The 26,982-nt window shown below is 43.9% G+C and overlaps 1 protein-coding gene across 12 annotated transcripts in view; it reads left to right on the top strand.

Moving 5' to 3' along the window:
* LOC129700259 (neuronal PAS domain-containing protein 3) overlaps nt 1-26,982 on the top strand; it is a 791,362-nt gene that overhangs the window by 181,530 nt on the left and 582,850 nt on the right. For all 12 annotated transcript variants that reach the window (XM_055640580.1, XM_055640579.1, XM_055640574.1 and 9 more), the window contains one exon: nt 10,778-11,022. In XM_055640580.1, the coding sequence (XP_055496555.1) occupies nt 10,944-11,022 (79 nt within the window). In that variant the 5' untranslated portion in view covers nt 10,778-10,943. The remainder of the gene's footprint in view (nt 1-10,777; nt 11,023-26,982) is intronic.

Here is a 26,982-nt window from a genome sequence, read left to right as displayed (position 1 = left end):
ACAACCGTCCCCTTCCGCAGAAGGTTCAACCTGCGGAAGGCCGACTGGCTGTCATTCCAACAGGAGATCGAAGACTCCATCCCCAGTATTCCATCACACCCCAACAACTATACCATGTTCACAGAACTGCTGAAAAGGTCAGCCAGGCGACATATACCAAGAGGATGCCAGACCGAGTACATCCCCGGGCTGTCGGAAACATCCAGCGATCTACTGAAAGCCTACCACAGGACATATCATGAGGACCCTTTCTCCTCCACCACCATGGAACTCGGAGATATCCTGTTGTACACAGTCGGGGAGGACCGAAGGCAAGTCTGGAAGGAGTTGATAGAAAGCACCAACATGACCAATAACAGCAGGAAGGCATGGGCCACAATCCACCGCCTCGGTGAAGACCATACCACACTGCCCACGCTCACAACAGTCACAGCAAACTCAGTTGCAGCACAGCTGGTGGCAAACGGTCGTAGTCAAAATCGGCGCAGACCCACAGGAGAATACCGCCGGACAGCGGTAACAGACCGCCTACAACCAGCCAGCCCAACCAAGCCCTTCGACCTAGAGGAACTCGAGGCTGCAATGAGCATGCTGAAACCTGGGAAAGCAGCAGGAATCGATGATGTACTGACGGAAATGATACAGCACCTTGGACCTAAAGCAAAGACCTGGTTCCTAGCAATGCTGAACTCATGCATGGCACAGAAAACAACTCCACCTGTATGGATAAAGGCCAAGACTGTCGCAATTGCCAAACCTGGAAAGGACCCATCATCCCCAAAGAGCTACAGACCCATTTCCCTCCTCTGCATCACCTACAAGCTCTACGAGAGGCTACTACTCCAACGCCTTATGCCACTTATAGACTCCAAGCTTACTAAAGATCAAGCTGGCTTCCGCCCTGGCCGCTCCTGTGCCGGGCAGCTACTGAACCTCACCCAACACATTGAGGACGGTTTTGAGTGCAAACTCATCACCGGAGCAGCTTTCATAGATCTCACCGCTGCCTACGACACTGTCCAGCACCGCACCATGATCAGGAAACTTTTTGACATGACTGGTGACCTCGACCTGTGCCAAGTCATCAAAAGCCTTCTCAACAACAGGCGCTTCTTCGTTCAACTAAACGACAAGAAGAGCAAATGGAAAGCCCAAAAGAATGGCCTACCACAAGGCAGCGTACTGGCCCCCCTCCTCTTCAACATCTACACCAACGACCAACCACTTCCCCCACAATGCCATCGCTTCATCTATGCTGATGACCTCTGCATCACCACCCAACAGGAGAACTTCCAGAAGATCGAGTCTGTCCTGGAAAGCGCCCGCCCTCCAAGAGATGACAACCTACTACAATAACAACCACCTGAAACCCAACCCATCAAAAACCCAACTATGCAGCTTCCATCTTAAAAATCGAGATGCAGGAAAACAACTGAGCGTCTCATGGGATGGCCACAAACTCTCCAACCACTTCCACCCCGTGTACCTTGGAGTCACACTCGACAGGACACTCTCTTTCAAAACCCACCTTCAGAACCCAAAGCCAAGGTCAACACTCGCAACAACATCCTGCGCAAACTGGTAAACTCAAAGTGGGGCGCTGATCCACCAACCATCCGTGCAACTGCCCTAGCCCTGTGCTTCTCCACAGCTGAATGCGTGTGCTCAAGCTGGAGTCGCTCCCACCACACCAAACTGGTTGACACAGCCCTCAACGACACCTGCCGCATTATCACGGGATGCATAAAGACAACGCCAGTTCCGTGCCTCTACGCCCTAGCTGGTATTGCCCCACCCCCCCCCCCCATATCAGACGATCCATCGTCGCCCAAGACGAGCGGAGAGCACAGGAGATCGATACTAGGCACCCCCTGCACGGACACACAGCACCTCCACCCCGACTGAAATCTAGAGCCAGTTTCTTGCAGACAGTCCCACCTCTCCAGACAACCAAAGAAACAGCAAGGACCAACATCTGGAAAGATGAATGGAACCAGCTCAACACACGAGCCCACGACTGGATGGAGAGAGGAATCATTCCAACTGAATGCCTCGCCAGCGGGCACAACCTCCCATGGCCAACCTGGAAGACCCTCAACAGATTACGAGTGGAGCAGGGGAGGTGCAAAGCACTTATGAAAGCATGGAACTACCAGGCAGAAGACACATGCAGCTGTGGAGCAGTACAGACAATGTCCCACCTACTGGAGTGTGACGACGCCCCCCAGTGCAGCCCCCAGGACCTGGCTGAACTGACCCGACCAGCTGTGACCTGCGCCAGATACTGGCAGAACGACATCTGACATTGCAACGGACTAGAAGAAGAAGATAAGACTTGGGGAAGATTTATTCGACACTTTCACACAACATAAATTGCTCCCTCTCCAACCGTTATAAAAATTATTTTACCTCTATATGGTGGAACGGACTTGACAACAGACTTAAATTCTTGAAATTTTCAGCTCAGATTCTGTTTTGATTTTTTATTCTTTAGTTTTGTTTCTTCCTTTTTTCCTTTTTTTTCTTTTTATCTTTGTTTTTTTCTACATATATAAGCTTTCTTTTAAACATTTAACTATATTTACATAGAGACCGTGAGGTCCATATTCAATGTGTATTTTGACTGGACTCATATTTAGGTTATACCTGTTACTAATGACATCCTGATCCCTATGTATCAATATCATTCTTATGTTTATCATTATTCTTTTTTTTTTGTTTTGTTTTGTTTTAATTTTTTGGAAAAAAACTAATAAAAGGATTATAAAAGAAAAGAAAGAAAGAAAAGACTAGGCTTGTATTCGCTAGTTTAGAAGGATGAGGGGGGATTGTATAGAAACGTATAAAAGGACTGGACAAGCTAGATGCAGGAAAAATGTTCCCAATGTTGGGCGAGTCCAGAACCAGGGACCACAGTCTTAGAATAAAGGGGAGGCCATTTAAGACTGAGGTGAGAAAAAACTTTTTCACCCGGAGAGTTGTGAATTTGTGGAATTCCCTGCCACAGAGGGCAGTGGAGGCCAAATCACTGGACGGATTTAAGAGAGAGTTAGATGGAGCTCAGGGTCTAGTGGAATCAAGGGATATGGGGAGAAGGCAGGCATGGGTTATTGATTGGGGACGATCAGCCATGATCACAATGAATGGCGGTGCTGGCTCAAAGGGCCGAATGGCCTCCTCCTGCACCTATTTTCTATATCTAAGAGCCTGTTTCATGTTGTAACTTTAAACTAAATTAAAACTAAGGTTCCTGGACCCATCCTGTTTTGTAAAATGAAGAAGAAATTCAGTGTAAAATGTAGTTGTTGTTTAGCAGCAGTAGTAGTGGTGGATCACTGTCGTTCAGGTGGTGTTGGAAAGTGATCAGATACTTCAGCCAAATATGGCTAGTCAGAGGTTTGGTATGTGGATCCAGTTCTCAGTTACTCTCTGTTGCCAACGTTACCTTATTGTTTGTTTATTATTAAAAGGACCCATCATCATAATAGAATACCGATAGCAAGTAAGCTTGATTTCTGATTTATGTTTTCTATGGGTCACAGCAGAACTGATTTCTAAGTGGCATCTGATATTGCAAATGTATGGCTAGAGTCCTGCTGGACTACACATTGGCTCAACGCAGAATTGGCAAATCAAAGCTGATTTAGTTTAGTTTAGTGACACAGTGTGGAAACAGGCCCTTCGGCCCACTGAGCCACGCCGAACGATGATCACCCATGCACTTGTTCTATGTTATCCCAGTTTCATATCCTAACAATCGGGGTAATATTCAGAAGCTAATATTCTACAAGCCTGCACGGTTTTGAACGTGGGAGGAAACCAGAGCACCCTGAGAAAACCCAAGATGTTCAAGACAACATCTCTATTTTCAACCTTTATTCTAGCTAACAATGATTTTGTCACAAGGAAATAGTATTATTTGAAGGGATTGTTAGCTCGTTACAGATTAATTGGAAATTAATTTCTACTGGCTCTTGCAATGATTATGCAAGTGTTTAGGGGATTTTAGTTGTTTAATGTATCCTGCATCCACAATGAACAGTTTGGCAGATGTTGAAGGATATGGTCCTGAGGGCAAGGCTTCTAGACAGGTGAGTTTCTGTCAAACATGTACCTCTAGTGCAAGGGTTCCCAACATTCTTTGTTCCGTTTACCCCTGGCAATTTTAATAGCACATAACAATGTTATTTCACATTTATGAACAACTATTGATGAATAGATACCAGTATACCAGAACCAAACACAGTATTGTCAATGAGAAAAAATATGTACAAATCCAAAATCAACAAATTTACCCCCTGGGTAGGTGAAATTTACCCCAAATTGGGAACCCTTGCTCTAGTTCCATGAGTAAGGTGCAACTGGGAAAATGAACTGAAGACAAACAGAACAGCCAAACTACAAGAATAGAGAAGAAAAGGTGTTTGCAAAATTAAATTGACAAATCTGAATTGGAGCAATAGAGTTGTGCAGCACTGAAGCAGGCCATTCAGCCCAACATGCCCATACTGACCAGGATGCCCCATCTACACTAGTCCCACGTGGCCATGTTAGACCCATATCCCTCATAACCTTTCCTATCCATGTACCTGTCCAAATAGCCTTTTAAATGTTGTGATAGTACCTACCTCAACTACCTCCTCTGGCAGCTACCCCTAAGGTTCCAATTAATTTTTTCTCCTGCCAGCTTAAACCTATGTCCCCTGGTTCCCACGGTTTCCCGTGCAGGCCTTCTTAAATATAGGCACGACATTAGCATTTCTCTAGTCTTCTGGCACAGATTACAGAGGTGTGAAAATAAATGACATAGGTAGGAAAAGGAATGAGGTTCTGCATTACGAGTATAGGCAGTTGGGTAAAGGCTAAAAAGTGGGACCTCCAGGATAATGATCTCTGGATTGCCACATGCTAGTGAGGGTAGGAACATGAAGATAGGGGAGATGAATGTGCGGCTGAGGCGTTGGTGCAGTGGGCAGGGATTTAGATTTCTGAACCATTAGGATCTCTTCTGGGGCAGAGGTAACCTGTACAAGAGAGATAGGTTGCACCAAAACTGAAGGGGAATTAATATCCTTGCAGGGTGATTCACTAGCGCTAGCAATTTCTTCCCTAGCTTCCCACATGCCCTCAGATGTATCTAATCAAGCCACAGAGATTTATCTACCTTCATACGCCTTGGAACGTTCAGCACCTCCTCAAGTCATTTCCACTATCTCAAATTCCCCAGTCTTCATGTCCATCTCCTCACTAAAAACAGGAGAAATACCAATTGAGGAATTTGCCCATCGTGGCTTCACACATGGTTGACTGCTTTAGTTTCTGTGGGGCCCTAATTTCTCTCTCGGGACTCTTTTCTTTAATGTCCTTCAAATATCTCTTCAGATTTTCCTTAATGTTATCTGCCCGAGCTATTTCCTATCCCATTTTTGCCCTCTTGATTTGCTTTATTAGCTTGCTCCTCAGATCCCGAACCTCCTCCAATACGTGCCGCATGCCTCCTTTTTCCTGACCTGGCCACAATTTCTCTAGTCCTCAGCTTCTTTACTTCCATCTGCCTTGCCCTTTACTCTAATAGGAACATGCGTGCCCCGAATTCTTGTCATCATATTTTTAAAAGCATCCCACTTTCCAGATGCTCCTTTGCCTGCAAACAACCTACTCCAATTAACTTGAGCAAGTTCCTGTCCAATTTCATCAATGTGGGCCTTGTCCCAATTTAGAATTTTAACTAGTGGGTGTGCCCTGCCTTCATCCATTACTATTTTAAAGCTAATAGAACAGTGGACTGGTCCCAAAATGCTTGGCTACGGACACTTCAGTCATTTGCCCTTTGCAAATTGCTAAGAGTAGATCAAGCTTTGCTCTCTCCTCTGTTGGACCCTCTACATATTGCCTAAGCAAACTTTCCTGAACACATTTGGCAAATTCCACCCTATCTAATTCCTTGGCTCTATAACAGTCCCACTCTATATTGGGAAAGTTAAAATCCCTTATTAACTATTTGGGTGCCTAAAGTGCACTCCATTTTTCTTTCTCAGCTCCACCCTCATCCTTCTGTTTCTTGTTTTCTCTTCCCAAATGCATTATACCATACTTCTCCAGATGGAAATGAATTTGTCCATATTTTCGTCCACCCATCAACTGACATCGGTATCGATATTACATTTGTTTGTTGTTTTTTACTCTTTTTTGCATATTTTCTCTCTGCTAATGGAGGATATGACCAGCATACGGACAAAGCGTCTCGATCTAAAACATAAACTGTGTTTCCGTTCGCATAGAAGTGGACTAACCATATTTCTAGCATTTTCTGTTTTTATTTTATTTCATTGGTATCTTCCTGTAACTTTTTCCTGACCTATTCTTCAGAATTTTTCCGGTGATATTCCCACTGCTGACTATTCAGTAATTAATCAGTCATTTCACATAAGGGGCTGTCCCACTTGGGCGACCTAATTGGCGAGTTTAGAACAGTTTGAAAAAATGACATGTTGAAGACCTCCTTCGACTATGTTGAAGACCAGCTTCGACTAGCTACGACTAACTTCGGGAAAATTGGACCGAATAATGGAGAGTGAAAACGATCTCCTTCTATCTCCTTCAACCTTTTCGGACACATGATTTAATTTATTTATAGATATTGTTTATGACTTTATAAATATTTTTATTTTGTTTTTTGTATGCTGTTTCACATTTGCTTTTTATTCTTTTATTCTGTTCGAAATAAATAATAAAAATAAATAAATAAAACCTCCCTTCGACTTCCCTTCGACTATGATGAAGACTACCTTCGACTACCCTCGATTACCTACAACTAACATGCCGACCTACTACGACTAAACCTACGAGTAAAAAAAGTATCGATTTTTTCCATGGCAACCTATTTTTACACGCGGGCATTTTTTAACATATTGAAAAAACGCCTAGCTGAGGCCTCGAGTACGCAGAGACCACTCTCGAGCATGAAGGAGAGTTACGAAGATCTCCTATGACCTCGTGTTGACCATGTTGCGAGTATGAGTCGAGGGCAAACTCGCCAGAATTCGCGGATTAGGTCGACCAAGTGGGACAGGCCCTTTATCCTTTTTGAATCATCTGCACTACTGTAGTAATCTTGCTGAACTTTGTCACCATGCTTGTACCCAAAGAGAATTTGAAAATAATTGTAGGTCTCTCTTGTTTACAACTCTTCACAGTTTTGGATACAGTTATCAGGGTCTGCCAAATTACATTTTAAAAGATGTAAAATTACTTACTATTTACTCCATTGCACTGCTTTCATATTCAATATTTCACTTTTTAAATTCCTTTTTGCCTTAATTATTTCTCACTTAAATGTAGAAAGACACAAACTATTCATTTAGAACTGACTACATGTCAAAGTATCTATTCTTTCCCGTGCTCTTCTTCTGTTTATGAATCTGTAGAACATATTTAAGTATTTCCTGGATAGACAGCTCCGGTGAGCTGTGACCGCCGAGATCAACACCTGCGGGCTGCGGGTCTGCAGAACGGAGCGGGCGGCGCCAACTCTAACATCGGGAGCCTGGGAGCTCCAACCCGGCGCGGCCTTGACGGCTTCGTACGCCGCGGTCCCCAGCTAGGAAGCGGCCGTTCCAGGTGGCCTAGCCGCTGTGAGGACTCTCCCGATGCCGGGGCAACACCACCCGGCCAGAACGGCCAGGAACATCGGGCCTCCGTAGAGGCAATAGCGGTGGCCTCAATAGGCCTGACTTTGGGTGAACTGGGGATGGGGACTGGACATTGTGCCTTCCCCCATAGTGATATCCACTGTGGGGGGATGATTTTTTTGTGTGTGTAAGTTAACATGTTAGTCTGTGTCCAAGATGGCTGTCAGAAGGGAGAGTGGACGCTGGCGCGCTTTAGCTGTCGCTGCTCTCTCTTCACATTGTGTTTTTTGATTTTTTCGACTTTGGAGCGATTTCTGTCTTTAATTTGTGTATTGGTGATGTCCTTATTATTTATTTTACTCCGACTATATGTTTTTTTCTCTTCTGTTAATTTTTGTAAGGTGTCCTTGAGACTTTGAAAAGCGCCCGAAAATAAAATGTATTATTATTATTATTATTTCTTGATTTTCCCTGCAATTCTATAATTATATTTTTCAATAAATTCACTTGTTTTCCTATTTTCCTTTTTAAATGTCTCCACTCCACTTTCACATTCTTCTAGAATTTCTGCAATGTATGTCTTGCGTTTCCCTTACATTTTTATACACTCAAAGATCAAGAATTCCATATTTGTGAATCCTATTATTTTCCTCATTGGGTGCATAACTGCTTTATAGACACACTTATTCCTTATTGAATCAGGCATTGGTAAATGGGAGAATATGATGATCATATTTAATTATCTCAATGATCAGTGTGGTGGCCGAAATGCAAATTTCTTCCCTTCCCTTCTATTCCCCCCCTCTCCCCCCCCAACCCCATCACCCCCTCCCCTGTGCCCCACCTGAACTCGCATCTATTTTTCCCCTCTCTGCCCCCCCCCTCCTACATTCTTTCCTCTGGCTTCACAATTTGCAACTTTTCAAAGTATGTCTCACGCCTTCTGCTTCAATCTCTGGCCTTTGTTCCAACCACCTGCCTGTCAAACCTCCATCCCCCGTGTCCACCTATTACTTGCAACGCTCTGTCCTCCCCTCCCCCCACCACTCCTCCTGCCTACCGCCAGTCTGTAAAAGGGTCCCGTACCGAATCGTCATCTATCCATCTTCTCCAGAGATGCTGCCTAACCCGCTGTTTCCCCTGCACCTTTTCTCCCGTCAGGGACGCCAAACATTGATTTTAAAGGTTTTCCTGAATGTACTTTGGGAATTGTGCACATTAAATTATTTTTGCACTCTTTCTGTCCCAGTTAATGTTTAATTGTGTGGAATCCAGAAAGGGAAATAAGATTGATTAGCAATTAAGTGGAAATGTGATTAAGGAGACAACGCTCCAAGATTCGATTAACTAAAAAAAATAAGAATATATGGGTTGGAAATGAGTGAGAATACTAGTTCAGAACTGGGGCTCGACGCTGTCCAATAGATTATATGTAATACTTATGCTAAACTGGCAGGAATCTTTTTGTAAAAGAATACATTGTTGGAACAATACACTGAAGACAGAATTTCATGAAAAATTGAATAATATTACCAAGGAGATACCATTTAGAGTAATGAAGCATAGATCCTAGAAAATGGACTATTTTACTGCAGCTCAGGACAGAGCTGCAAGAGCAATTGATTGGTCTTGGCATTTAGTCTTATATCAACTGTGTCATCCATGGCTTCAAGAGAGAAAATACTAATCAAAAGTGACATATGTGTTCTGGTGAGCCATTCTTCCTTCGATGAAAGTAATTACTCCATTCTTATATGATAATTTGAAGCCATTTCAACCACTTTAATTGATAATTTTTAGTTCTCAGCAGTTCAGTAGAGAACAAATGCTTGAACAAGTAAATAGAAATCTAGAGTGTCAAATGTAGAAGCTGTGTCACCTTGGCAGTGTCGTAGCTTATTTCTTAGTTTCGTTTGTGGCCACTCGAATAGTTTCTGAGAGATTAACATCAAATAATTATTAGTGCAACTATTTATAGTACTAAAATGTTTCACTTCATGGATAAAATGAAGTTTAAAAATCATTTCAGAACGCATAACTCTAATCTCTCAATCTAATTCAACTTGATTCTCGAACAAATTACATTTTGGTTTTGTGCCACATTTTACTTGATAAGTTTTATTGCTTGCATATTATTGATGTTTTTTGATTTCCTTACTGAAATAATCTACAATGGAATGTTATTATTGTATGAATATATAGTAACGGAAATATCTTGGGTATGGAACATTGTATGAGTGAAATTTCTAAAAATACATATAATTGGTAAATACGTTAAATAAAACAGACACCAAAAATAAATATTTGAGTGTAAACACAGCCACATACAAAGAAATGCAGATGAGATTGTCTTTTGATGTATTTGAAAAATGGCAATAAAGGATATAATTGAAATCCCTGTTTTAATCAACAGTTTAAGTTTATAAATGTATGCAAAATGAAATAAGAATGACTTTAAGACCTAATTGTCCTTTAGTTTTTAATTTGTCAATCAACATATAAATCATTAAATAAATTACTATTACCAGTAATTGTGAAAATTGTATATCCAGAAGGAAATTCCTTCAGTATGAAGACCAGTATGTCTGATGAATCATAAATCTGTCTATTACAAATAAGTGGGCTATTATATTGTAACCATAAAGAAAATCATTTTATTATGGATTCTACAATGTTATATTACCTTTGGTGGTCATGCTTCAATGGATTTACCTTTCTATAATCTAAAAGTTATCCTTTTTCATGCCGTTTCCACAGAATGGGCAAAATCTTTAAATTGTCTTTAAGGAGGTAAATTAAAATAATGGTGATGTTCTAATTCAATTTTTCTGCCTCTTTTTGGAAATGACAGTTTTAATTAAATGTGTCCCTGAAATGATTGCAACACCTGGAATTGTAAGCTCAAAACTTCATCCTGTCAATTTTGTGTTATATTTAGCAGTTCAATAACTAGAAAGGTATTTTCTCCAGAAAAACTAGTTGAATTCGGAAAATATTTCTCAATTTAAAAATAATTAGATATGGACAATGATGTTCTAAAGTAATTAAACTGTTTTATTTGAATCACAGGCAAACAATTTTAAAACAGTTGCATTTTTTTAATGTTGTCTATGTTGCATAAAACTTGGTTTATCTTTCTCTCTTAGTTTACAAGCCTTGCGGAAGGAGAAATCTCGAGATGCAGCACGATCTCGCCGTGGAAAAGAAAACTTTGAGTTCTACGAATTGGCAAAACTACTTCCACTCCCTGCAGCCATCACAAGCCAATTAGATAAAGCATCAATAATTCGTCTTACCATTAGTTACCTGAAAATGAGGGACTTTACAAACTTAGGAGACCCGCCGTGGAATTTAAGGATGGAGGGACCCCCACCTAATACATCTGTGAAAGGTACAAAATGAATTTACATTAGAATCGTAATATAATTTGAAAGATTAGAGTGTATTTTGCTATACTACAGTACTAACATATCAATTAACAAATTTGAAAGTTATCCATGAATGATATATAAAATTAGTAAAATCTTTTGTTAATGCAAATCTTTTTTCACATTGTCACAGTTTGTAAATTATTTTGCATCATAATTTGTTGATGAAACTGCCTTGATGAACATTTTACACCATGGCATTTTATGCAATACAGTTGCCTATCATAAGTACTTGAAGAATTGAATAGTTGAAAATGCTTCTGAAAGGAATCATTGGATATTTATCCTCAGTAGTACGAACTTATGATATTTTGGATTTTCCTTGAAATAATGTAAGATTTTAAAACAAAATATAACATAATTTAGAACTGTTGCATTTACCACAGTTTTCATAAAGTTTCTACTTCATTGTTTCCGTGTGTATAATACCCCCTGACCAACTGTGTATGATAGCCAAAGAATATTTGGGCACATTTCCCAGTTGCTTCCAAACTTTTTGAAATTGTTCATTTTGCATTTTACCCAGCATACAGTCTGCATTTTTGTATGAATCCATAATAGTGCGTCTCCTCATGCAGTTGGTGTTTTCTTTAAAAAGAAAGATGACTTGCATTTAAAGTGTGACTTTCATGTTCTCAGGCAATCTTAAAAGTTCATTGTAGGCAATGAGGTGCTTTTGAAGTGTAGTTGCATGTTCTGCAAAATTGCAGCAGCTATTTTGCACACAGCAAATGTGATAATAACAAGATAATTTCCTTTGGAATGATTAATGGGAGATAAATATTATCCTGAATTCCAAGCTTTAAATCCTTTTTCTTAGAGTCATAGTTATACACCACAGAAACATGTCCTGCAGCCCAACGTCCAAGATGTCCTATCTAAGCTAGTCCCATTTACCTGCATTTGGCTCGTATCCTTCGAAACCTTTCCTACCCATGTACCTGTCCAAATGTCTTATGTGGCAGCTCGATCCATGTACCTAACACCCTCTGTGTGGAAAAAGTTATCCCTCAGGTTCCTATTAAATATTTCCCCTCTCACCCTAAACCTATGCCCTCTAGTTCTTGATTCTCTATTCTGGTTAAAAGACTGTGCATTCACCCAATCTATTCCTCCCATGATTTTATACATCACTATAAATTCACCCCTCAGCCTCTTGTGCCACAAGGAATACTGACACCTTTCCTATAGCAGGGTGATCAAAAGTTTAGTTTAGTTTAGTTTAGAGATGCAGCGTGGAAACAGGCCCTTCAGCCCACTGAGTCCACACTGACCAGCTATCACCCTCACACCAGTTTTATCCCACAAACTGGGACAACTGGGACCAATTAACCTACAAACCTGCACGTCTTTGGAATGTGGGAGGAAATCCACGCTGTCACAGGGAGAACATACAAACTCCATACAGACAGCACCCATAGTGAGGATTGCACCCAGGTCACTGGTATTGTAAGGCAGCAACTATTACTGTGCCACTGTGCTGCACTTAACTGAACAGTGAAAACTGAACACGATACTCCAAGTGCAGCCTCACCAACACCTTGTAAAACTATAACATAATGTCCCAACTTCTATATGGTCTGAAAAAAGGTCCCAACCCGAAATATCACCTTTCCATGTTCTCCAGAGATGCTGCCTGACCCGCTGATTTAATTATTTAAATTCATTATTCCAGCATTTTGCGTCTTTTTTTATAAACCACATCTGCAACTCCTTATGCCTTCTACACTCAAATCCATGACAGACGAAGGATGTGTAGAAGGCACAAGGAATTGCAGATGAATCGCAAATGGCCTCCCCTTTATTCTTAGAATAAAGGGGAGGCCATTTAAGACTGAGGTGAGAAAAAAACCTTTTCACCCAGAGAGATGTGAATTTGTGGAATACTCTGCCACAGAGGGCAATGGAGGCCAAATCACTGGATGGATTTAAGAAAGAGTTAGATAGAGCTCTAGGGTCTAGTGGAATCAAGGGATATGGGGAGAAGGCAGGCACGGGTTATTGATTAGGGACGATCAGCCATGATCGCAATGAATGGCGGTGCTGGCTCAAAGGGCTGAATGGCCTCCTCCTGCACCTATTTTCTATGTTTCTGTGTCTATGTTTCTATGAGGCCGCCTCAGGGATTTCGTGTATTTGTTCTCCTACATCCCTTAATCTGCAACACTCCTAGTTAAAACAAACCAGAGCTTGCAGGAAAGTGTTTGTGATAATTTATAGTTATTTGTAATTTATAATAATTTCTTATCCGCTACCAACAGCTCAAACTCCAACTATAGCTGGATTTGTGGTTTCTTTGTTGATGATTTGAAATTAAATCTGGAGAATTTTTAGTTACTTGTCCCTTTATTTTTGTGAAATATATAGTTACAGATTGCTGTGGATTTATGAACTTGCTCTACTTTGGAACTTATGCAAGCACTAACAACAGTATATGGGATTAAATCAATCATTTTTGGAGCTGTTGTATTAAAACATACATGTGACCGAATAGAACATAGAAAAGTACAGCAAAAAAATGAGCCTTTGGCTCACAATGTTTGTGCTTCTTCTTCTTGCGTTTGAGGCAGCAGAGGTGATGTAACGTCCTCCAGGCATGTAGCCAGTTCAATGTCCTGTTGTCGAGGGCCGTGAGGTTTGCTGGTCTGCTCCACACACGCTGGCTGCTGATGAATGCAGCCCCCAGCGATGCATGTTGGCTTTGAACCAGCTGACCCCTGTACAAAGCTGGTTCAGGGCGACCCACTCTTTGCAGGGCAGTTCGAGCCGGGTGGGGCTGTGGTGTTCGGTGCAACAGTGAATTGAGGAGGTTGCGAAGTCTGTTCCCAGCTGGTTCTCCATGCTCCTAGTGTGTTGAAACCGGAGGCACAGATGGTCGCTGCGTGGCGGGAGAAGGGGCGACGAGATGATAGGCGTTGAGGTCCTAGTTGCTGTGAGTCCTGGGCGAGGTGGTGCAAAGGATGTTTGGCGTCCGATGGGGCCTTGCACACCAGCCTGTGAGTGAAGTATTCTCTGCGAAGCTTGCCGGGTGCAATACCTGCGAGCACCGGCAGAAGATTCGTCGGAGTAGGACCTAGGCAGCCGGTGATGATCCGCATGGTGTCGTTGAGGATGGAGTCTAGCTTGCTCGTATGAGTGCTGCGGCACCATGCTGGGGCAGTGTACTGAGCGGTACTGTACACGAGTGTAAGAGCACTTGTTCGGAGAGTAGATGTCCTGGCGCCCCATGACGATCCAGCCAAGCAACGCAGGAGGTTGTTCCGCGCCGAGACTTTAGCACGGAGAGCTTCAAGGTGTTGCTTGTAGGTCAGCTGCCGATCTAGTTTCAACCCGAGGTACGTAGGAAATGGGTTATAGGGTAGGGGTGACCCATTGAGGATGACGGTTAGCTGGCATTTAGCTTCCTTGTTGTTCAGGTGCAAGGCCGTTGTGGTGATTTTTGCCACACTCAGTTTTAATCTACAGGTAATAAGGTAGCCCGCAACAAGTTCTATATCTGCCGAGAGCACATCTTCTACGTTTGACCAAATCCTGTCCGAATGCAGTCGGGCCAGGTCATCTGTGTATCCATACAGTTTGTGCTGATTACATAGAGAATATTTTCAATTTCTTTGCTTCTACATTATGCTTAGAAATTGTTGTATCCCAACCATTATTTCATTTCATTTTTCAGGTGAATTTTTAATGTATTGCCAGACATGAATAAACACAAAATTTATGCTAATATGCTTTAAGTTTAATTTACTTTGCTTTAGTTTAGAGATACAGCATGTTGTGGGGTGACGCCTGTTTGGTGGTGAGTAGTCGCCCAAAGAGTCGTACCTTTTTCTTGTCGCCGCTGGATTTTCAACGTTGAAAATATTCGGCAACCTGCTGCAACTATGACGGGTGCCGGCAAGTCGCCGAAAAAATGGGACAGGCCCTTAAGAAAGATGTTGTCAAGCTGGAAACTATGCAGAGAAAATTTACGAGGATGTTTCCAGGACTCTTAGAACCTTAGCTATAGGAAAGTTGAGGAGGCTAGGACTCTATTCCTTAGAGTGCAGGCGGATGAGAGGTGATCTTATAGAGATGTACAAAAGTGTGAGGGGGATGGATCGGGTAAACACACAGAGCCTCTTGCCCAGCGGACACAGGTTTAAGGTGAGGAGGAAAAGATTTAATAGAAACCTGAGGGGTCACTTTTTTACATGGAGGAGGTAGTTGAGGCAGGTTGTATGGAAACATTTAAGAAACATTTAATAATAATAATAATAAATTAATAATAAATTATTAATACATTTTATTTATGGGCGCCTTTCAAGAGTCTCAAGGACACCTTACAAAAATTTAGCAGGTAGAGGAAAAACATGTAAGGGGAATGAAATAAATAGGAGAGACATGACTAGTACACATAGTAAAGACAGAATTCAATACAAAACACAGTATGAGGCAATTCAAGCACAGATGAAAAGGGAGGGGCACGTGGGGCTAAGGGTAGGCAGAGGTAAAGAGATGGGTCTTGAGGCGGGACTGGAAGATGGTGAGGGACACGGAATTGCGGATCAGTTGGGGGAGGGATTTCCAGAGCCTGGGAGCTGCCCTGGAGAAGGCTCTGTCCCCAAAACTGCGGAGGTTGGACGTGGATGGAGAGGAGACCAGCTGATGTGGATCTGAGGGACCGTGAGGGTTGGTAGGGGGAGAGGAGGTCAGTGAGATATGGGGAGGCCAGATGGTGGAGGGCTTTGTAGGTGAGGATCAGGATTTTGTAGGTGATCCGGTGGGAGATGGGAAGCCAGTAAAGTTGTTTGAGGACTGGAGTGATGTGATGCCAGGATTTTGTATGGGAGATGAGTTGGGCGGCTGCGTTCTGGACCAGTTGGAGTCGGTTGATGTAGGTGGAGCTGATGCCAAGGAGAAGTGAGTTGCAATAGTCCAGTCGGGAGGAGATGAAGGCATGGATTAGTCTTTCAGCAGTGGGCGGTGTGAGAGAGGGTCATAGTTTGGCGATGTTGCGGAGATGAAAGAAGGAGGATTTAATGACATGGGGGGGTGGGGGGGGGCCAAGGTAGATCTGGGTGTCATCAGCGTAGCAGTGGAAGTCCAGATTGAAGTGGCGGAGTATCTGACCAAGGGGGAGGATGTAGATGATGAAGAGGAGGGGGCCGAGGACGGAGCCTTGGGGAACGCCTTGAGTGACTGTGGCTGTAGCAGAGGTGTGGTTGTGGAGAGGGTTGAAGTGGGATCTGTTGGAAAGGTAGGAACGGAGCCAGCTGAGTGCAGAGCCTTCAATGCCGAGGTCTTTGAGTCTGGTGAGCAGGATGTTATGGTTCACTGTATCGAAGGCTGCGCTCAGGTCGAGGAGGATGAGGATGTTGAGGGAACCATTGTCAGCTGAGTTGAGGAGGTCGTTGAGGACTTTGAGGAGAGCAGTTTCTGTGCTATGGAGGGGGCGAAAGCCAGATTGGAGGGGTTCAAGTAGGTTATACGCAAGGAGGTGGGAATGAAGTTACGACGCAACGATACGCTCCAGGGTTTTTGAAAGAAAGGGGAGGTTTGAGATTGGGCGATAGTTAATGAGAGAGGAGGGATCAAGACCAGGTTTCTTTAAGATTGATGTGACAGCAGCAATTTTGAAAGCGGAGGGGACAATTCCTTGGGACAATGAGGAGTTGAAGAGATTATTGAGGTAGGGGCAGAGAACGGGGAGGCAGGACTTCAGCAGGGGAGTGGGGAGAGGGTCGAGGGAGCAGGTTGTGGGTTTGGAAGAGCTGATGAGTTTGAAGATTTCAGTAGGGGTGACCAGGTCAAACTGGGAGAGGAAGCAGTGTGGAGGAGAGGTAAGGAGGTCAGTGGAGATGTTGAAAGGAGGGGCCTTGGTAGGTGGTGGAGCAATTGCTGGGAAGTCGGGTACAGGGGATAGAGATTGATAGATGGTGCTGATTTTATCATCGAAAAAGTGGAGGAATAAGTTGCAGAGATCCGGAGTAGAGGTAGGGAGAGTGTTGGCTTAGGGCTCGAGGAGGTTGCCCACTGTGGAGAAGAGGGTTCTGTGGTTTAGGCAGGGTTCGGTGAATATGGAGGAGAGGTAGGCAGATTTTGCAGCAATGAGAGCATCTTTGTAGTCAGTGAGGTGGAGTTTGTAAGCTTCAAGGAGGACTGTGAGAGATGATTTCTTTGTAAGTCGTTTGAGTTGGCGACCAGTCTGTTTCAGTTTACGAAGTGCAGGTGTGTACCAGGGTGAAGATGTGTTGAAAGTTATGGTTCTTGTTTTGAGGGGGGCCAGAGTGTTGAGGGATGTAGACAAGGTGGAGTTGAGATGGTTTGAGATCATCAGGTGAGATGGGGGTTGAGTCCAGGGGGAGAGTGGTGGAGAGCAGGTCAGAGAGAAGGTGGGGATCAATGGATTTTAGATTACGGAAGATGATTTCTCCGAGGAAGCGGGGGCGAGGTGTCGGAGAAGGGATGGTGAAACGTATAAGCTTATGAGAGGGGGAAGAGGCAAGGATGGAGGTCGAGTACCGGTTGATTTGTGGAGCAGACCAGGTCAAGGATGTGACCTTTGTCATGGGTGGGAAAGGTGACGTACTGAGTGAGAGAGAAGTTGTCCAGTAAAAAGGCGAATTCAGATGCGAGCTTGCAGGTGGGGGAGTCCATGTGAATATTTAAGTCACCAAGTAGCAGCAAACGTGGGGAGAGGGATGAGGCAAGTGTGAGCAGTTCAGTGAAGTCAGATAGGAAGGAGGGGTTTGGTTTAGGTGGCCGGTAAATGAGGATGACTGTCATGGAGGAAAGGGCTTTGAAGGCGAGGAATTCAAATGATGCTACTGGGGGGAAGGTGAGTTTTGTGATCCGGAAGTTCTGATTGGAAAATAACGGCGAGGCCACCTCCATGGCGGGAGGGGCGGGGTTTGGAAATGTAATTAAATCCAGGTGGGGATGTTTGATTGAGGGAGAAGAGGACATTGGGTTGTTGCCAGGTCTCAGTGAGCAGAAGGAAGTCCAGAGTGTTGTCAAGGATTAGTTCATGGAGGGCAAGGGCTTTGTTGTTGAGCGACCTGGTGTTGAGGAGGGCAAAGTTGGCATTATGAGAGGGTGGAGGGATGGGGGCAGGCTGGAGAGATCTGAGGTTGTCCCGGTTGACAGTGCGTGCGGTCAGCTGGGATGGGGGGTGACGCGAGTGAGGGGGGGCAGAGCGTGGTAGTGAGCAGATGGATGGAATGGAATGTCCGTGGTTGAAGCAAACAAGCCTGCGCCGAGAGCCTCTGTGGATGAAACGGGGTCGACGCAGAAGTCCAAGCTGTTCAATGACCTGGGTGCAGGATGGGATGTGGTTGTTGCAGAAACCAGTCATCTGCAGAGTTGAGTATTTGAGCATGATGGTGAGGGTGCAGAGAGGTGTCCAGCGGTGCAGGTGCAGGTGGAGAGAGTATCCAGCGGTGAGGGAGCAGAGAGGTTGTCCAGCAGAGCGGGTGCAGCGAGGTGTCGAGCAGTGAGGGAGCAAAGAGGTTGACCAGCAATGCAGATGCAGCGAGGTGTCCAGCAATTGAGGGAGCAAATAGGTTGTCCAGCAGAGCAAGTGTAGAGGTAGTCCAGTGATGAGGGTGCAGAGAGTATCCAGCAGTGCAGGTGCAGAGAGGTTGTCCAGCAAAACAGGTGTAGAGAGGTTGTCCAGCGGTGCGGGTGCAGGGAGGATCCAGCTGGTGCAGGGATGTGTCCAGCATCGATGGTGCACAGGCACAGGCACAAGTACAGGCAGGGAACAGACAGGCAGGTAGGTAACAGGTAACAGGTAGGTAACAGACAGTGGGGGGTGGGACAGCGGGCGGAGAAGCGGCGAACAGTCAACGCCAGCGTCCACTCCGGGCAGCGTGCAGGGATTCAAGTGGTTCTGGTGACTAGCTGTATAGGCCGCAGGGGGACGATCGTTCAACGGCCGAAAACGGCCAAAAAAGACCACAGACCACTTCAACTGGTGCGACCCTCCAGTGGTCCCACGACAGGTGGTAGATCAAGACCTCGTCCGGGATGAAAATAAACCGCAGTCGGCAATTGAAGGAGATGAAGCCGATTCGCGGTAAGGGACCGTTGTTAATTTGAAATTCCCGCCGCCGCCATTTTCCCGCCATTTTTTCCCATTTAGCCAGGTATATGGGTAGGAGAGGTTTAGAGGTCAAACGCAGGCAGGTGGGATAGGTGTAGATGAGGCATGTTGGTTGGTGTGGGCAAGTTGGGCCAAATGGCCTGTTTGCACACTGAGTGACTCTCTGATTCTTTAAGTTACAGTAATGTTTTATACTTTGGAATTATTTATTAAACTGCAGACGATAACAGATTGGGAGAGATGATCAATATTGAGAACTGCATCAAATTATAAGTGACATTAATAAATTGTAAAACGAGAGAGCACAATAGAGTGCCTTTTGGCTACTTATCTAAAGCATTCATCTGGGCAAGGATATTGATGAGAGATTGTAGATGTTTTTTGTGACTACAATGGCTAACATCTTTGTTAAAGTTTGACAATTTAGAAAAAATCAGGAAGTGTTTGTTTAACCTCTAACAGATTATTAACTGTGGTTCAAATCTAAATATTGTTTTTAGTTTCATGAATAGAAAAACAAGACAGTGTGTATTTGCGAAGCCTGCCTTCAACAAATTATTCTACATTGGATCTTTCTAATTGCTAGCTAATTGAACCAACTTGAACCAACATCTGAAGAAACATCTTGGCTAATTGCGTCTATTTAAAAAAAGCTGTTAACATTATTATTTGAATTAATATAATGTAAAATGACAGCAGCTGCTAACAAACTGTTCATTTAGTCAGGCCTTCATGATTATGCAGTTCATTAGAATGGTTGACTCCATATCTGTAGAAAATTTCACTTTTTTTGAAACCTTATCATGAGGATACTCTGAAAATGAAAGTAATCTCATCTCTGAATAATGTGAAGTACATTTAACATCAACATTCTAAACTTTATTTAAACTATTAAAAAGACAAATGAAATGTTTTGTGATAGTACAGATAAATGCAACAAGTAAAATTTAAATGGTTGATTTCAATAGCAACTGACCATGGAATATCATTGCTGAGGCCACCTTCAGCAACATCGTAGGGGATACCATCGATCAAAAATTCCGTAAGACCATCTCCGATACATGCCTACAAGTTCAGGTCAAAGGCTGGGTATCTTGAAGTTGGTGAGGCTGGGCATCTTGAGTTGAAGCCCCTGTTTGTATCCTGTACTCTAGTTTCTAAACCAAGCATCCAACCAAAAATAACTAATTCTCAACTGGAATATAAAATTCTCAAAAAATCAGAAATTATTGCTGAGTCAAACAGATTAATTCTTCTAATGGTAGAATGGTTTAAATGGGGTTGCAGATAAAGTTGTGAATTATTAATATTTGTGGCAGCTGTTTATCAAAATATTTTAATGTGGTCTCCAGTACATCACGGAAAGCAAAGACAGGTTGGGTGACAATCTTAAATATACGATTGTTTAATTGTCTAATAAATATACAAAATGTTTAATTGCCTGTATCTTTAATTAGAGTTATATGTAGAGTCATTGATCAAGGAACGAAGCCTTTCGACCAACTTGCCCATGCCGACCAACATGCCCCATCTACACTAGTCCCACTTGGCCCATAATCGTCTAAACCTATCCTAGCCATGAACCTGTCCAATTGTTTCTTAAATGTTACCTCCTCCGGCAGCTCGTACCATACACCCACCACCCTTTGAGTAAAAAAGTTACCTCTCATGTTCTTATTAATCTTTCCATTCTCACCTTAAACCTATGTCCTCAAGATTTTGATTCCCTTACTCTGTGCAAAAATGGCTATGCATTTAACATAATCTATTACTCTCATGATTTTGTACACATCTATAAGATCAACCTCCTGTGCTTCAAGGAATAAAGTCCCAGTTTAAACTCTCCCTGTCACTCAGGCCCTCGAGACCTGGCAAAATCCTTATCAACCTTCTCTGCACCCTTTCCAGCTTGACAGCATCTTTGCTCTAACATGGTGACCAAAACTGAACGTAATAATCCAACTGGAACATAACTTCCCAACTTCCATACTCAATACTCTGACTGATGAAAGCCAATGTGCCGAATGTTTGACCATCCTATCTACCTGTGATGCCACTTTCAAGGATCTAAGTACCTGCATTCCTAGATCCTTTTGGTCTACAACATTCCCCCGGGCCCTACCGTTCACTGTGTAGGTCCTGCCCTTGTCAAACTTTCCAAAAAGCAATACTTCATATTTATCTGTATTAAATTCCATCAACCATTCATCAAGCCACCTGCCCAACTGATTACGATTCTGTTGCAATTTTTGACAACCAACTTCACTATCTAAGATACCACCCACTGTCGTGTCATCTGCAAACTTGCAAATTGTGTCTAGTACATTCTCATCCAAATCATTGGCATAGATGACAAACAGCATTGAGCCCAGCTCTGAAACCTATGGCACATCACTTGTCACAGGCCTCCAGTCCGAAGAGCAATTCCACCATCCATCTGCAACCTTCCGGGTGGGGGCAAAGAGAGTGGGGGAGGGGGGTAGAGAGAGTGAGAGGGGGCAGAGATGTTGGGGGGCAGAGAGGTTGGGGGGGCAGAGTGGGAGGTGGAGAAGGGGCTGAGAGGGAGGGGGGTAGAGTGGGAGGTGGGTGGTAGAGAGGGAGGGGGTGGGTGGTAGAGTGGGGGGAGGGAGAGGGGGTAGAGGAAAGGGGAGGGGGTAGGTTAGAGAGGGAGGGTGTTGGGAGGGGGAGGGGATAGAGGGGGAGGGGTAGAGACGGAGGGGGAGGGGGTAGTGAGGGAGGTGGAGGGGGTAGAGAGGGAGAGGGACGGTAGTAGAGAGGGAGGGTTGAGGGAGGGGGGTAGAGAGGGAGGGGGTAGAGACCCCACCCCACCATCTCCCTCCTCCTCATTTCCCTCATCCTCTTCCCCTCACTCCCATTCCCTGGCACAGCACCTATCCAGGTCATAGAGCAGCGCGAGGGCCTGGAACTTGGCCTGGTTCTCAGACTCAGCCTGGCCCTGGTTGTAGACTGCAGCTGTCAGCTCGGCTGTCGCATAGGCTCCAATCCAGCGTCCAACTTCATCTCCGGGAAGGCCCCAACTTCAACTCCGAGCTCATCCCTGACCCCGGCTCGTCCTTGGTTCCACCTGCGGCTTCTTTCCCGGCCCTGGTCACGGCCCCATCTGAAGACCCGGTCTCGGCCCTCACTCCAGCTCCAGGCTTGGCTCCAGCCCAGGCCCAGTCGCCAAGCTCAGCCCACAGCAGCAGCCTCCCAACCAGGCACCGGCCGCAGGCGGGCGTGGACCCGAAGACCTGAGCGAGGCCGCGAGTAGACGTGGACCCCGAGCGAGGCCGCGGGAGGTTGTGGACCTGAGGACCCTAAGCGAGGCCGCGGGCGGAGGTGGACCCGAGGGCCCGAGCGAGGTCGCGGGTAGGCGATGACTTGAGGACCCGAGCGAGGCCGCGAGCGGTTGTGGACCCGAGAGAAGACGAAGGCGGGCGTGGACACGAGGACCCGAGCGAGGTCGCGGGCGGAGGTGGACCCGAGGACCCGAGCGAGGGCGCGGGTAGGCAATGACTTGAGGACCCGAGCGAGGCCGCGAGCGGTCGTGGACCCGAGGACCCCGAGAGAAGCCGAAGGCGGGCGTGGACACGAGGACCCGAGCGAGGCTGCGGTTGGGCGCAGACACGAGGACTCGAGAACCCAAGTGAGGCCATGTGCGGGCATGGACCCGAGGACCCCGAGTGAGGCCGCGGGCGGGCGTGGACTTGAGGACCCGAGCGAGGCCGCGTGCGGTTGTGGACCCGAGAGAGACCGCAGGCGGGTGTGGACACGAGGACCCTGAATGAGGCAGCAGGCGGGAGTGTGTGAAACGGGCGCCGACCTGAGCCATGGTGCCCGCCCATCTCATTGTGAAATCATATCTTTAAAGATGGTGAAGTCAGAATGAAGCATCAAGCGGTGAGAATGAAGCAGGTCGACCATTGGGTAAGTGGTGAAGCTTTTGAGGAATGTTCTGGAAATGCAGCCCTCCCTCTGACGTCACTCGAAGCTCGTGGAATATTCTGTGTGAAATGGGCTCCGGGCTGAGCCATCGTGCCCGCCCACTTCATTGTGACGTCATCAGTTTCGCTGTGCTCGGTCGTTTTAAAAGGGAGTTTAAAAAAAACTTTAATCAGCAATAAGTCGTGAAATAAAGCATAAAATATTAAGTGAAGCAGTTCACTGCTTAGAGGGGAAAAATGTGTCGGAATACGGAAAAATCTTATTGTTACCACGTAGTGTTTTTGCGAAAATATGAAGACAGGGAGATGGGTAGAGAGGTAGGGGGAGGGGGGTAGAGAGGGAGGGGGATGGGGTAGAGAGGGAGGGGGAGGGGGCAGAGAGGGGGATAAGGGAGGGAGAGAGAAAACGGGGAATTACAGTTAGTCTAACATTGGTAGTGGGGAAAATGCTAGATTCAGTTATTAAAGATGGGATAGCAGCACATTTGGAAAGTGGTGAATTCATTGGACAAAGTCAGCATGGATTTATGAAAGGTAAATCATGTCTGACGAATCTTATAGAATTTTTCGAGGATGTAACTAGTAGAGTGAATAAGGGAGAACCAGTGAATGTGTTATATCTGGACTTTCAGAAGGCTTTCGACAAGGTCCCACATAAGAGATTAGTATGCAAACTTAAACCACACGGTATTGGGGGTTCAGTATTGATGTGGATAGAGAACTGGCTGGCAGACAGGAAGCAAAGAGTAGGAATAAACGGGTCCTTTTCACAATGGCAGGCAGTGACTAGTGGGTTACCGCAAGGCTCAGTGCTGGGACCCCAGCTATTTACAATATATATTAATGATCTGGATGAGGGAATTGAATGCAACATCTCCAAGTTTGTGGATGACACGAAGCTGGGGGGCAGTGTTAGCTGTGAGGAGGATGCTAGGAGGCTACAAGGTGACTTGGATAGGTTGGGTGAGTGGACAAATCCATGGCAGATGCAGTATAATGTGGATAAATGTGAGGTTATCCACTTTGGTGGCAAAAACAGGAAAGCTGTTATTATCTGAATGGTGGCCGATTAGAAAAAGGGGAGATGCAACGAGACCTGGATGTCATGGCACACCAGTCATTGAAAGTAGGCCTGCAGGTGCAGCAGGCAGTGAAGAACGCGAGTGGTATGTTCGCATTCACAGCAAAAGGATTTGAGTATAAGAGCAGGGAGGTTCTACTGCAGTTGTACAGCGTCTTGGTGAGACCACACCTGGAGTATTGCGTACAGTGTTGGTCTCCTAATCTGAGGAAAGACATTCTTGCCATAGAGGGAGTACAGAGAAGGTTCACCAGACTGATTCTTGGGATGTCAGGACTTTCATATGAAGAAAGACTGGATAGACTTGGCTTGTACTCGCTAGAATTTAGAAGATTGAGGGGGGATCTTATAGAAACTTACAAAATTCTTACGGGGTTGGACAGGCTAGGTGCAGGAAGATTATTCCCGATGTTGGGGAAGTCCAGAACAAGGGATCACAGTTTAAGGATAAGGGGGAAATCTTTTAGGACCAAGATGAGAAAAACATTTTTCACACAGAGAGTGGTGAATCTGTGGAATTCTCTGACACAGAAGGTAGTTGAGGCCAGTTTATTGGCTATATTTAAGAGGGAGTTAGATGTGGCCCTTGTGGCTAAAGGGATCAGGGGGTATGGAGAGAAGGCAGGTACAGGATACTGAGTTGGATGATCAGCCATGATCATATTGAATGGCGGTGCAGGCTCGAAGGGCCGAATGGCCAACTTCTGCACCTATTTTCTATGCTTCTATAAGAGTTTTAAAGTTATTGAGATATAAGATGTAATATTGATGTTATAATGTTGTAGCTTAAGATACTTATAAATGAACATATCTTGACACAGTCACAGCACTTCTGTATGCGATGGAATATGATCAAGGGATTCATTTGTATGCCACATAATTTTTATTGGGTTTTCAAAAAAATCCCACTGATAATAGCATAAAACATGGAACCAGTACAGCACAGGAACGGGCCTTCAGAACACAATGTTTGTGCCAACATGATGCCTAGCTGAACCAATCTCATCTGCCTACACAAGGCCTGATAAGACAGCAGAAATACAACAAAAAAAAAATCACATTTTGTCATTCTTAATAATTTTGTTAATTTTTAACTTCTCATGTGTTTACCATTCCCAATTTATGTGCAGTATTGAACCAATGTGTTCAGTGTTACAGTTGTATGATTGAACTTTTGTACTGCACTGCTTGTTGCACCTCTTGTTTTCAATGCACTAAAACTAAATATGGTAAAGTGATGATTGATGAAAGACAGTCTTGGTTATCTAATTATATTTGGAAAATGTCAGAGAGATAACTGGGATGAATCTGCCATTTAGTCTCCACTTTTTGTATATAGTTATAAAGCCAATAGATATAACATTTTAAAAATATGAGGAACTCTCGTGGACTGCTTAAAATGAGTAGATGGCTAATTTAATGCAACAGAGCAATTTAATGAAAAAGATGTAGTCAAACGCTTTCATTTTGCAATCAAAAATGAGCAGAATGTTTAGTAGAAAATAGTAAAAGTAGAAGAATAACGTTTTAAGTTTATCCTCGTATATGGTGACGATTTAGCTGGCTCTTCAATACAATTAATGAGAGGCATCCTTTATGACATGACTGACAAGTGAAAGATGACCTGGTTGATGGTATAGTCCCAGAAGACTAGCATTCATTCTTCTACCCGTTTGTCCTTTTTTGTTAATCGTTGTAATATTATCTAATCTGGAAAACATGATTTGACAGTCATGATTTGATCTACTATAATTAAATTGTAAGTTTAAGTGCGCAAGATGTAAAGAAAGATACTCTGAGGCCAATTAAAGGCAAGTAACTTTGAAGCAGAAACTATCGACATTTTGATATATTCTGCTGGAAATTACTCCCGGTATAGCATTTAAATCCTGGCTGTTTCTCAAGTTAAATATTTTCTTGTCTGTTGTCTGAATGTGTGTATTTTATAATGCCTATTTAGAAAGCCTCTTTTTCCTGATGCACAAAGGATACAAAGGACATTTATTATCACATACACCAATCAGTGTAGTGAAATTTGACTTGCCATGCAGCACACAGATAAAGGTAAGACACAACATTAAAAATTTAACAATAAACATAAAAACAGGTCGAATGGCCTTATTTATTTTCGGTGATGGAAAAGATGCAGCTAGGGGAGAAATTTTGCACATGGATAAAACTGCTATACACAAATCCTACGGCTAGAATACTTACCAACCAAAGACTGTCATCTAAATTCAGTCTATCTAGAGGTTGTAGACAAGGATGCCCGTTATCTCCATTACTATTTGCACATGCAATTGAGCCACTTGCAGAAAGAATTAGGGGGCATCCGGAAATATATGGGTATAACACTAAAGACACAGTGAATAAAATTTCTCTATACGCAGATGACGTATTAATTTACATCACAAAACCAGAAATTAGTATCCCAAACCTATTAAAACTAATAAACCAATTCGGTGCACTTTCAGGATACAGAATAAATTGGAATAAAAGTGAAATTATGCCAATAAGGGAACATAACAAACAGATAATACAACAATTCCCATTTAAAGTAGTAAATGAAAAATTTAAATATCTAGGTATCTATGTAACTAAGATATATACATCATTATTTAAAGCAAATTTCCCCCCATTATTGAATAAATTACATAAGAATATCCAATACTGGAAAACATTACCTATTTCAATGGTTGGCAAAATTAATGCCATAAAAATGATTTTTTTTACCGCAAATATTATACCTTTTTCAGACGATTCCGATATACCTGGCAAAAAACTTCTTTAAAAAATTGGACTCTATTGTTAATGA

Source organism: Leucoraja erinacea, chromosome 9 (assembly GCF_028641065.1).
Source record: "Leucoraja erinacea ecotype New England chromosome 9, Leri_hhj_1, whole genome shotgun sequence".
NCBI lineage: Eukaryota > Metazoa > Chordata > Chondrichthyes > Rajiformes > Rajidae > Leucoraja > Leucoraja erinaceus.
Note: the sequence above shows the minus strand (reverse complement) of the source record. Positions and strands in the feature narration are given on the sequence as shown.